At 46.1% G+C, this 12,826-nt stretch overlaps 1 protein-coding gene across 1 annotated transcript in view; it reads right to left on the bottom strand.

The window, feature by feature from the left end:
- The window catches only part of P4HA3 (prolyl 4-hydroxylase subunit alpha 3), an 87,071-nt gene extending 78,109 nt beyond the window's left edge, over positions 1 to 8,962 (bottom strand). Inside the window, exon 1 of the mRNA XM_088445815.1 lies at positions 8,626 to 8,962. Within this exon, the coding sequence (XP_088301941.1) occupies positions 8,626 to 8,843 (218 nt within the window). The 5' untranslated portion in view covers positions 8,844 to 8,962. The remainder of the gene's footprint in view (positions 1 to 8,625) is intronic.
- Between the last annotated feature and the right edge of the window lie 3,864 nt (positions 8,963 to 12,826).

Below are 12,826 nucleotides of genomic sequence, written 5' to 3' on the forward strand. Positions count from 1 at the left end.
CTAGTGATGTCAGTGGGGCCGGCTTCAGACGGTAGGCGTACCCATGGGAACGCCTCCGGCTGGCCGCCACGCCCCCGGCACGCCCACCAAAGGGGGCGTGCTGTCAATCAACATCGACAGCACGCCCCCTTTGGTGCGAGACCCGGAGCGATGGAAAGCCCTTCGCTCCCCGGGTCTCGCGCATGCGCATGACGGAGCTCCCTCCGTCATGCGCATGCGCAGTGGGGAACATAGACCCACTTGCGATCGTACTGCCGCTCGCGAGTGGGTCTGAATGACCCCCTCTGTTTGCTCACTCTAAGAACTTTACTTGCTAATATTTGGGCTGGCTCTCTGATTTCACAAATATTTTACAGCATAATGTACTGTATCTGTGCCAATTCAGTTTATCTCTACCTTAATTATTTGCCAAGCCTGTCATCTGTCTTCTAGCACAGTTTACTTTAATAATCCATTTTTTCCCTGCTAAATCTCCATTTTTCCTTCCCTCAATTATATCCTTTTATCAATACAAAAATACACCTTCTTCCACTGTACTTTTACTTGATTCTCTGCAAATCTCCTGCACTTTCTCTTACATATATACTCTATTCCTACATCTACATTGCCTCCCCAAACTCTACCCAGCCACACCATGACCATGTTTTCATCCAATTCCTCCTCCACTCAGTGTATACCCGATCCACTGCTTTGCCCCCTTCTTCCACCTTTATCATTTCCCCCTTATCTCCTCCACCACCTCCTTCCTTTATCTCCCCTCCTCTGTCTGCCTTCCTCCCTCTCCTCTCCCATTACTCCACATTTGTTTTCTTCTACCCCACCTGGGTCCTACTACCCCACCGCTAATCCCTCCTCCAAACCTCCTCTCCATGCCATGCCACCCCACCTCCACCCACATCTCATTAAACTCCCTCCCTGCATACCTCCTTCAGGTTCTCTTCCCAACACTGGTGCCCGCACAATCTATCCACTACATTCATTTCGATCACCCCAATTAATCTCACCTTCTCGTCACAGCAACCCTGATAATCTTATTCACATCTCTCCCATAAACACTGTCCCTCTATCTTGTGCCCTCTGGAATGCCAGATCAGTCTGTAATAAACTGGTTCCCACCCATGACCTTTTCATTTCCAAAAACTTGCATCTCCTAGCCATTACTGAAACCTGGATTTCACCCTCTGACACCCCTGCAGCTCTCTCTTCTGGGGGCCTCACCTTCTCTCACACCCCTCGCCCCGGGGGTCGCCATGGTGGTGGTGTGGGGGTCCTTCTATCCCCAGGTTACTCCTACCAACTCCTACCCTCTGAACCATCTCTTACTTTCTCTACATTAGAGGTTCATGCTATTCGCCTCTTCCAACCAGTACACCTGCGAGTAGCTGTCATTTACCGTCCCCCTGGCCCTCCCTCTAAGTTCCTTGACAACTTTGCTTCCTGGCCCCCTCACTTTCTCTCCTCTGACCTCCCCTCCATTATCCTTGGTGACTTCAATATTCCAATTGATATCCCCACAGAATCCTCTGCCTCCAAACTCCTTACCCTCACATCTTCATTTGGTCTCTCACAATGGACCTCCTCACCCTCACATGTGAGTGGGCACTCACTTGATTTAGTCTTCACTCACCGCTGTAATATTTCTAATTTTTCCAACTCCCCACTCCCTCTCTCTGATCATCACCTTCTCTCTTTTAACCTCTCTCTCTCTCCCTCCTCTCCTCTACCTTCGAAGGCCACCATCACTAAGTGTAACATTGAGGCTATCAATGTTGTTTCTCTATCTTCCCTGCTTGACTCTCTTCTCTCCCCTATCCTCTCTCTCTCCTGCCCTGAACAAGCTGCTTCCCTATACAATGCCTCCCTTACTTCTGCTCTGGACTCTGTTGCACCGGCAATCACTACTCACCCTCGCAGATCCACACTACAACCCTGGCATTCCAAATGCACCAGATATATGCAAAAGTATTCAAGAACTGCCGAGCAACAGTGGAGAAGATTACGCTCTAAGGCAGATTTTCTCCACTTCAAATTTATGCTCTCATCCTACAGTGTTGCCCTTTCCCTATCTAAACAGTCCTATTTCAAAAACCTAATTTCCTCCCAGTCCTCAAATCCCCAGCATCTCTTCACCACCTTCAACTCCCTCCTCTGTCCACCCCCTCCCCGCCTCCCCTCCTCACTCACTGCCATTGACTTTGCTACCTACTTTACATCCAAAATCGATTCCATACGTCAGGACATCACATCCCACCAGTCCCCCTGCTCTACACCTCCTTCTTTCCCTGATCACCCATCTCCATCCATTTCACCAACTCTGACAGCCTTCTCCCCTGTATCTGGAGAGGAAGTCATGGCTCTCATCCGGTCCTCCCCCCTTTCTACCTCCCCCCTTGACCCTATCCCTTCATGTCTCCTCCACTACCTCTCTCCTTGTGCCTGTTCCCATCTTGCCCACCTCCTCAATCTCTCCCTCTCATCTGGCACTGTCCCTTCTGTATTCAAACATGCAATAGTCTCCCCCATTCTTAAAAAACCTACCCTTGATCCCAACACTCTCTCCAACTACCGTCCCATCTCTCTCCTCCCTTTTGCCTCTAAGATCCTTGAGCGTGTTGTTTACAAACGCCTTACCACCTTTCTTTCCTCCCACTCCCTCCTTGATCCTTTTCAGTTTGGTTTCCATTCTCTCCACTCCACTGAAACTGCCCTCACAAAAGTCAGCAATGACCTCCTTGCTGCCAAATCCAAGGACCACTACTCTCTGCTTATTCTCCTTGACCTCTCTGCTGCCTTCAACACTGTTGACCACCCTCTCCTGCTGCAAATCCTTCACTCCCTTGGTTTACGTGACACTGCTCTCTCCTGGCTGTCGTCCTACCTCTCAGACCGGTCCTTCTCTGTCTCTTCTCATGACTCCTCTTCCCCACCACAGCCTCTTACAGTAGGTGTTCCCCAAGGTTCCGTTCTTGGACCTCTACTATTCTCCCTCTATACGTCCTCTCTAGGTGAACTCATCAGCTCATTTGACCTCCATTATCATCTCTATGCTGATGATACTCAGATCTACCTTTCCTCCCCGACCTCTCCCCCTCTCTCCTCACTCGTATCTCCAACTGTCTCTCTGCTATTTCTTCCTGGATGTCCCAGCAATTTCTTAAACTTAATATGTCTAAGACTGAGCTGATCATTTTTCCACCCTCCAACATAACCTCACTTCCCACTATTTCTTTAACAATTGATGGCACAACTATCTCTTCTAGCCCCAAAGTGCGCTGTCTTGGAGTTATCCTGGACTCCTCCCTCTCCTACAAACCACATATCCAGAGCTTCTCACAGTCCTGTCGCTTCCATCTCAAAAAATATTTCCAAGATTAGACCCTTTCTGGTCATATCCAGATTGGACTACTGTAGCCTTCTCCTATCTGGCCTCCCCAACTCCCATCTCTCATCTCTCACCTCTCCAGTCTGTCCTCAATGCTGCTGCTCGACTCATCGTCCTCTCCAAACGCTCTACATCTGCCTCCCCTCTCCTACAAGCCCTCCACTGGCTCCCCTTCCCTTTTAGAACCCAATTCAAGGTTCTCACACTTGCTAACAAAGCCCTCACCCATTCCTCTCCCATTTACATCTCTGACCTCATCTCCCTCCACTCTCCTGGCCGCCCCCTTTGATCAACCAATGCACACCGCCTCTCATGCCAACTGATTACTTCCTCCCACTCCCGCCTCCAAGATTTTGCCCGTGCTGCTGCCGACCTTTGGAACTCTCTCCCTCTCCCCATCAGACTCTCCTCCTCTTTACAATCCTTCAAACGGGCTCTCAAGACCCACTACTTCATCAAAGCCTTCCAGCTCCCATCCTAACTTGCTGCAACATGCTCCTTCCTCCGTTTAACCCATCTGTGTCACACCTGTTTGTCTGCCCCTACCCTTTAGAATGTAAGCTCTTACGAGCAGGCCCTCTACCCTATTGTGCTTCTCCTTACTTTACTTTCGCCTACTTCTTACCCCCCTCCAGGGCACCTAACACTTGGTTGCTTACGCTCTGTTGCATATCTAGGTGTTATGGTCACTTATGTATCAATGTATATTATCCATGTCCTTGTCCTATTTTGTACTGTAAGTCATTTGTCAAATTATTTGTTTATGTACTATGTAAGGCGCTGCGGAACACTTGTGGCGCCATATAAATAAAGGATAATAATAATAATAATAATAATAATAACAGAGACACAGTAACAGTAACAGTATCAGTGGGAGGGATAAGCGGGTGACCAATGAATGGTTTACCATCAATGGTTTCATCAAGGTCTCATCAGGGTCTATGGCAATAAATCATCAATGGGAAACCATTCATGGTTTGCACCATTGATGAACCTGCTTGTGCTACACAGTAGACCAATCAGAGAAGATGGGCGGGGCTAAGCAGGGTGCCTTTGGGGGGGCAATGTGCCACTGGTATCCAAATAGAATGACAATGTAAAGGTCGACAGTCAGTAGGTCTACACCAAATGGTTGACATTCAATAGGTCGACAGACAAAAGTTCGACAGCGCAGAATATCAACAGGTTTAAAAGGACGACATGTTCAAATGGTCAACGCAAAAATGGATGACGCATTTTTTTAATGGTTTTTCAACATTTTTATTGTTAGGGTTTGGGGATAGGGTCAAGGTTAGACACTTGGGTAAGGGTTAATGTTAGGCTGCCGGATGTGACCGTTAGGCACTACATGGAGGCTTAGAGTTAGGCTAGGGTCAAGTTTAGGCACTAGGGAGATGGTTAGACCACAGTTAGGGTTAGGCACTAGGGGTAGGGGTAGGTTTAGACAATAGGGAGAGGATTAGGCTCCAGGGGGAGGGTTAGGGTAAGGCACTAGGGAGAGGGTTAGGCTCAAGGGGGGGAGGGTAGGTACTAGGGAAGGGTTATGGTTCGGCTCCAGAGGGATTGTTAGGGTTAGGTACTAGGGGGAGGGTTAGGGTTAAGCTCCAGAGGGAGGGTTAGAGTAAGGTACTAGGGGGAGGATTAGGTACTAGGGGGAGGGTTAGGGTTAGGTACTAGGGTTAGGGTTAGGCTCCAGGGGGCGGGTTAGGTACTAGGGGAAGGGTTAGGGTTAGACACAAGGGGGAAAATTAGGTTTAAACATTTGGGGGAGGATTAAGCTTAGGTACTAGGAGGAGGGTTAGGATTAGGGTTAAATTACAAAAGAAATATGTTGACCATCTGTGTTTTGAGAATTTGAACCTGCCGACATTTTAACCTTGTCGAATTTCTGCACTGTTGACCTTTTTTTAACTGTCAAAATTTTGCCCCTGTCAACTTATTGCATGTCGACCATTTGGTGTTGACTCATTGACTATCGACCTTTTCAGTATTTTATAACACACCCTGTGCCTATCCTTTGGCGACTACAAACCACCCAGGTTTGCATAGAGGTACAAAAATGGCAATCAGCTCCCGCTGCAAAAATGCGCGAATCACGTCAAAGCCTCCTCCATCCACAGTGGAACCACCACTCTCATTAAATTACATTTTTCCATTTTTCTTCTGCAGCTCAATTTAGCCTCATCTATGAGTTACATGAGGGTGAGCGGACACTGGGGATATATTTGCTAATGGGCGATTTGTTAATGATGCCGATCATCGGTGGCTTTGATCGATAATTTTAAAATGGTAACAGGAATCAATGCTAAACAAGCCTGATCTAACAGTGATTCCTGCTGCTATTCTGACAAATCGCCCATTAGTAAATAGACCCCTGGGAGCCTCACTGCCTGTCTATCTTTTGTGAAATCACAGGGCTAGAGCAACCTGCAACCAATCAGAGCATTAGACAATTCACAGAGCTAGAGCAACCTGCAGCCAATCAGAGAATTAGACAATTCACAGAGCTAGAGCAACCTGCAACCAATCAGAGCATTAGACAATTCACAGAGCTAGAGCAACCTGCAGCCAATCGGAGCATTAGACAATTCACAGAGCTAGAGCAACCTGCAGCCAATCAGAGCATTAGACAATTCACAGAGCTAGAGCAACCAGCAGCCAATCAGAGAATTAGACAATTCACAGAGCTAGAGCAACCTGTAGCCAATCAGAGTATTAGACAATTCACAGAGTTAGAGCAACCTGCAGCCAATCAGAGCATTAGACAAGTCACAGAGCTAGAGCAACCTGCAGCCAATCAGAGAATTAGACAATTCACAGAGCTAGAGCAACCTGGAGCCAATCAGAGCATTAGACAATTCACAGAGCTAGAGCAACCTGCAGCCAATCAGAGCATTAGACAATTCACAGAGCTAGAGCAACCTGCAGCCAATCAGAGCATTAGACAAGTCACAGAGCTAGAGCAACCTGCAACCAACCAGAGCATTAGACAATTCACAGAGCTAGAGCAACCTGCAGCCAATCAGAGCATTAGACAATTCACAGAGCTAGAGCAACCTGTAGCCAATCAGAGCATTAGACAATTCACAGCGTTAGAGCAACCTGCAGCCAATCAGAGAATTAGACAATTCACAGAGCTAGAGCAACCTGGAGCCAATCAGAGCATTAGACAATTCACAGAGCTAGAGCAACCTGCAGCCAATCAGAGCATTAGACAATTCACAGAGCTAGAGCAACCTGCAGCCAATCAGAGCATTAGACAATTCACAGAGCTAGAGCAACCTGCAACCAATCAGAGCATTAGACAAGTCACAGAGCTAGAGCAACCTGCAGCCAATCAGAGCATTAGACAATTCACAGAGCTAGAGCAACCTGCAGCCAATCAGAGCATTAGACAATTCACAGAGCTAGAGCAACCTGTAGCCAATCAGAGCATTAGACAATTCACAGAGTTAGAGCAACCTGCAGCCAATCAGAGCATTAGACAATTCACAGAGCTAGAGCAACCTGCAGCCAATCAGAGCATTAGACAATTCACAGAGCTAGAGCAACCTGTAGCCAATCAGAGCATTAGACAAGTCACAGAGCTAGAGCAACCTGCAGCCAATCAGAGCATTAGACAATTCACAGAGCTAGAGCAACCTGCAGCCAATCAGAGCATTAGACAATTCACAGAGCTAGAGCAACCTGTAACCAATCAGAGCATTAGACAATTCACAGAGTTAGAGCAACCTGCAGCCAATCAGAGCATTAGACAATTCACAGAGCTAGAACAACTTATAGCCAATCAGAGCATTAGACAATTCACAGAGCTAGATCAACTTATAGTCAATCGGAGCATTAGACAATTCACAGAGCTAGATCAACTTATAGCCAATCGGAGCATTAGACAAGTCACAGAGCTAGATCAACTTATAGCCAATCGGAGCATTAGACAATTCACAGAGCTAGATCAACTTATAACCAATCAGAGCATTAGACAAGTCACAGAGCTAGATCAACTTATAGCCAATCAGAGCATTAGACAATTCACAGAGCTAGATCAACTTATAGCCAATCCGAGCATTAGACAAGTCACTGAGCTAGATCAACTTATAGCCAATCCGAGCATTAGACAAGTCACTGAGCTAGATCAACTTATAGCCAACCAGAGTATTAGACAAGTCACTGAGCTAGATCAACTTATAGCCAACCAGCGTATTAGACAAGTCACAGAGCTAGATCAACTTATAGCCAACCAGAGTATTAGACAAGTCACTGAGCTAGATCAACTTATAGCCAATCAGAGCATTAGACAAGTCACTGAGCTAGATCAACTTATAGCCAACCAGCGTATTAGACAAGTCACAGAGCTAGATCAACTTATAGCCAACCAGCGTATTAGACAAGTCACAGAGCTAGATCAACTTATAGCCAACCAGCGTATTAGACAAGTCACAGAGCTAGATCAACTTATAGCCAACCAGCGTATTAGACAAGTCACAGAGCTAGATCAACTTATAGCCAATCGGAGCATTAGACAAGTCACTGAGCTAGATCAACTTATAGCCAACCAGAGTATTAGACAAGTCACTGAGCTAGATCAACTTATAGCCAATCAGAACATTAGACAATGCACAGAGCTAGAGCAACAGTTTCAAAGGAAAGATTGGAACCCAAGAGATGGATACCGGGGGCTGTCTAATGCTGGAGAAGCACAGTATGTGGTATTGTACAAACTGCAGTGCCAAAATTCTAACAATAACCCAACAGCGTCCAACACATCATAAATTACCATAACACAATAAAGGCTACTTCAGAAAGGCAACGTGTGGCTCTGTGCATCGCGCTGCTCCCTGCCCCATGCGCAATTTATCTACTATGTGCACTTCCAGTCAAACCCACAAGGCGCAAATTCATTTTCTGGGAACAGCATTCATAAAAATCCATTAGTGTATTGTTTTCTGGATTCATAAAGTTAATGAGATTACTTAAACTGAAGTTTAGATTGCAAGCTCTTGGGCCATCTAATATTACCTTACTAAAAAAAAAAAAAAAAGCATATAATGCAGGCTTTAGCAAGCCGTGGGTTTCCAGCTGCCAAGATACTACAAATGCCAGAATTCCCTGCTACCAGATGTTATCAATGCAAGCTGGAACTTGTAGTTCTATCACAGCTGGGGAGCCACAATATGCCTGTCTGTGATACAATGAAAGGAAAAGAAAATATTTCTCATTTCTATTTATGATTAATATTAGATTACCTGCGCAGATCATTCAGGCGGTGGCTCTCCTCTTCCAGGTAGGTGCCCAGGTGCTGTATTAATACCTGCTCGGTCTCCATGGCCTGCTGGACGTTCAGCATTGAGCTGTACATGTCTGCTAAGGTGCGTTTTATAAATCCCAGGTACAAGAACAGAATCCACAACCTCTGTCTACTCAGATGCATCCCAAAAGCAGGAGCACAGAGAGCAGTTCTCATCCTCCAGTACTGCAGCCAGTGATGCCTTTTACTGGACAATATACCACCAAGAGCACAAACTGTCCACCCTTTCCCTGTGGTCCCTACTGAGGAGTATAGCCAGATAGACAGGACAGAGGCGTACACTACAATGCAGAATGATGCATGTGTTAGGGATACTGGCTCCCACAGGCTCCCTGTGCTGACAGACAGGCGCTTTCTGTGGCTGGGATTTGGCAGAGACCCTGCTTGCAGCAGCCTAATAATTGTGGGATAGCCCAGACCGGGGGAGGAGGAGGAGGAGGAGGAGGAGGAGGGTGTAGTATTCTTATTACAGGCAAATAATCTCCATTCATCCCCCTCCCTGCTCTGCAGGTCTCATTACCATATAATGCAAAAGTTTCTATCATATTCTTCCCACAGTGATCACTGACCCTATTGTAACAAACTTTTCACTTCTCTCTCAAAACTTTATAACACTTCAGTCTGACAATGGGGCAATCTGACACACCAGTAGCTACTGTAACTACTTTCAGGAGCTAACTAGCTACTGTACGGCCTGTGGCTCCACCCGCGTTTAAGTCGTTTCTGCTGGCAGTTTTTTTAATTTGAGATGTTTATATATATGCGTCACGTAGTGGCCCGATAGCGTTAAGCTCCGTACACACGGAGCGATCAGACAATGATCAGATATCGTTGTCTGATCGTCCTTCATGTGCTGGATGATCGATATCAAACATCCAGCACATGCACCAACCCAAAAGTAACTATAATGACCCGCGATCGACGATTGCGGGTCCCTATAGTAACCAAGTGGGCCGGCATGCACGGGCGATAGTCGATATCGATATCGACCATCCGTGTGCATGCGTCGACCATCGTTTGGTCGTTTGAAGGGGCCAAAAACTGGACGATTTTAAAAATATGATCGATATCGTTATCGTACAAATCGACCAGTAATATCTGACCGTGTGTATGCACCATTGCGCAGATTGGCTACGGCAAGGCCTTCGCTCACCGCAACCCCTGAGATCACACATTTTGTTTACTACTTACCCCACCTGGAGTATGGGCAATATGATATATGTATAGCCTATCCTATTATCTGATATATACCAAAGAGAGTAGTGAAGATTTCATCAAAATCAGTTCAGTATTTTTTGAGTTAACCCTGGACAGACAGACAAGAATGTAAAAAATTTGGTCCAGGTTTCCAATAACCTATACGTCTAAATCGCCTACAATTGTTACAATTACAGAGAAAAGGCCCGATTCATTACCATTCGCAACTGCGATTTACGTGCACAATTGGCCGATTGCTGCGTTCTGTGCAGGCGTGCCAGTGTGTTTGAACGCCATTGCAGGGGTGTGCATTAATTAGCCACTGTGATGTCGTACGCAGTCTGAGGCCTGATAGCGTGCGATGAGGTTAGTAATTCCTGAGTAAGGTCAGTGCCTGTGTAAGTGTGTGTGAGGCTGTGATGGTACTCCATGTTACTGATGGTGTCTCAGTCTTGTGTAATCACTGCGTGTGATGAGGTTAGTAATTCCTGAGTAAGGTCAGAGCCTGTGTAAGTGTGTGTGAGGATGTGATGGTACTCCATGTTACTGATGGTATCTCAGTCTTGTGTAATCACTGTGTGTGATGAGGTTAGTAATTCCTGAGTAAGGTCAGAGCCTGTGTAAGTGTGTGTGAAATTGTGATGGTACTCCATATTACTGATGGTCTCTCAGTCTTGTGTAATCACTGCGTGTGATGAGGTTAGTAATTCCTGAGTAAGGTCAGAGCCTGTGTAAGTGTGTGTGAGGATGTGATGGTACTCCATGTTACTGATGGTATCTCAGTCTTGTGTAATCACTGCGTGTGATGAGGTTAGTAATTCCTGAATAAGGTCAGAGCCTGTGTAAGCATGTGTGAGGCTGTGATGGTACTCCATGTTACTGATGGTATCTCAGTCTTGTGTAATCACTGCGTGTGATGAGGTTAGTAATTCCTGAGTAAGGTCAGAGCCTGTGTAAGTGTGTGTGAGGCTGTGATGGTTCTCCATGTTACTGATGGTTTCTCAGTCTTGTGTAATCACTGCGTGTGATGAGGTTAGTAATTCCTGAGTAAGGTCAGAGCCGGTTTAAGTGTGTGTGAGGCTGTGATGGTTCTCCATGTTACTGATGGTTTCTCAGTCTTGTCTAGTCACTGCGTGTGATGAGGTTAGTAATTCCTGAGTAAGGTCAGAGCCTGTGTAAGTGTGTGTGAGGCTGTGATGGTACTCCATGTTACTGATGGTATCTCAGTCTTGTGTAATCACTGCGTGTGATGAGGTTAGTAATTCCTGAGTAAGGTCAGAGCCTGTGTAAGTGTGTGTGAGGCTGTGATGGTACTCCATGTTACTGATGGTGTCTCAGTATTGTGTAATCACTGCGTGTGATGAGGTTAGTAATTCCTGAGTAAGGTCAGAGCCTGTGTAAGTGTGTGAGAGGATGTGATGGTACTCCATGTTACTGATGGTATCTCAGTCTTGTGTAATTACTGCGTGTGATGAGGTTAGTAATTCCTGAGTAAGGTCAGAGCCTGTGTAAGTGTGTGTGAGGCTGTGATGGTACTCCATGTTACTGATGGTGTCTCAGTCTTGTGTAATCACTGCGTGTGATGAGGTTAGTAATTCCTGAGTAAGGTCAGAGCCTGTGTAAGTGTGTGTGAGGCTGTGATGGTACTCCATGTTACTGATGGTACCTCAGTCTAGTGTAATCACTGTGTGTGATGAGGTTAGTAATTCCTGAGTAAGGTCAGAGTCTGTGTAACTGTGTGTGAGGTTGTGATGGTACTCCATGTTACTGATGGTATCTCAGTCTTGTGTAATCACTGCGTGTGATGAGGTTAGTAATTCCTGAGTAAGGTCAGAGCCTGTGTAAGTGTGTGTGAGGCTGTGATGGTACTCCATGTTACTGATGGTATCTCAGTCTTGTGTAATCACTGCGTGTGATGAGGTTAGTAATTCCTGAGTAAGGTCAGAGCCTGTGTAAGTGTGTGTGAGGATGTGATGGTACTCCATGTTACTGATGGTATCTCAGTCTTGTGTAATCACTGCGTGTGATGAGGTTAGTAATTCCTGAGTAAGGTCAGAGCCTGTGTAAGTGTGTGTGAGGCTGTGATGGTACTCCATGTTACTGATGGTATCTCAGTCTTGTGTAATCACTGTGTGTGATGAGGTTAGTAATTCCTGAGTAAGGTCAGAGCCTGTGTAAGTGTGTGTGAGGTTGTGATGGTACTCCATGTTACTGATGGTATCTCAGTCTTGTGTAATCACTGCGTGTGATGAGGTTAGTAATTCCTGAGTAAGGTCAGAGCCTGTGTAAGTGTGTGTGAGGCTGTGATGGTACTCCATGTTACTGATGGTTTCTCAGTCTTGTGTAATCACTGCGTATGATGAGGTTAGTAATTCCTGAGTAAGGTCAGAGCCTGTGTAAGTGTGTGTGAGGCTGTGATGGTACTCCATGTTACTGATGGTGTCTCAGTCTTGTGTAGTCACTGTGTGTGATGAGGTTAGTAATTCCTGTGTAAGGTCAGAGCCTGTGTAAGTGTGTGTGAGGATGTGATGGTACTCCATGTTACTGATGGTGTATCAGTCTTGTGTAATCACTGCGTGTGATGAGGTTAGTAATTCCTGAGTAAGGTCAGAGCCTGTGTAAGTGTGTGTGAGGCTGTGATGGTACTCCATGTTACTGATGGTCTCTCAGTCTTGTGTAATCACGGCGTGTGATGAGGTTAGTAATTCCTGAGTAAGATCAGAGCCTGTGTAAGTGTGTGTGAGGATGTGATGGTACTCCATGTTACTGATGGTCTCTCAGTCTTGTGTAGTCACTGTGTGTGATGAGGTTAGTAATTCCTGAGTAAGGTCAGAGCCTGTGTAAGTGTGTGTGAGGCTGTGATGGTACTCCATGTTACTGATGGTCTCTCAGTCTTGTGTAATCACTGTGTGTGATGAGGTTAGTAATTCCTGAGTAAGGTT

This window comes from Taudactylus pleione, unplaced genomic scaffold (assembly GCF_031769625.1).
Source record: "Taudactylus pleione unplaced genomic scaffold, aTauple2 ptg000390l, whole genome shotgun sequence".
Lineage (NCBI taxonomy): Eukaryota > Metazoa > Chordata > Amphibia > Anura > Myobatrachidae > Taudactylus > Taudactylus pleione.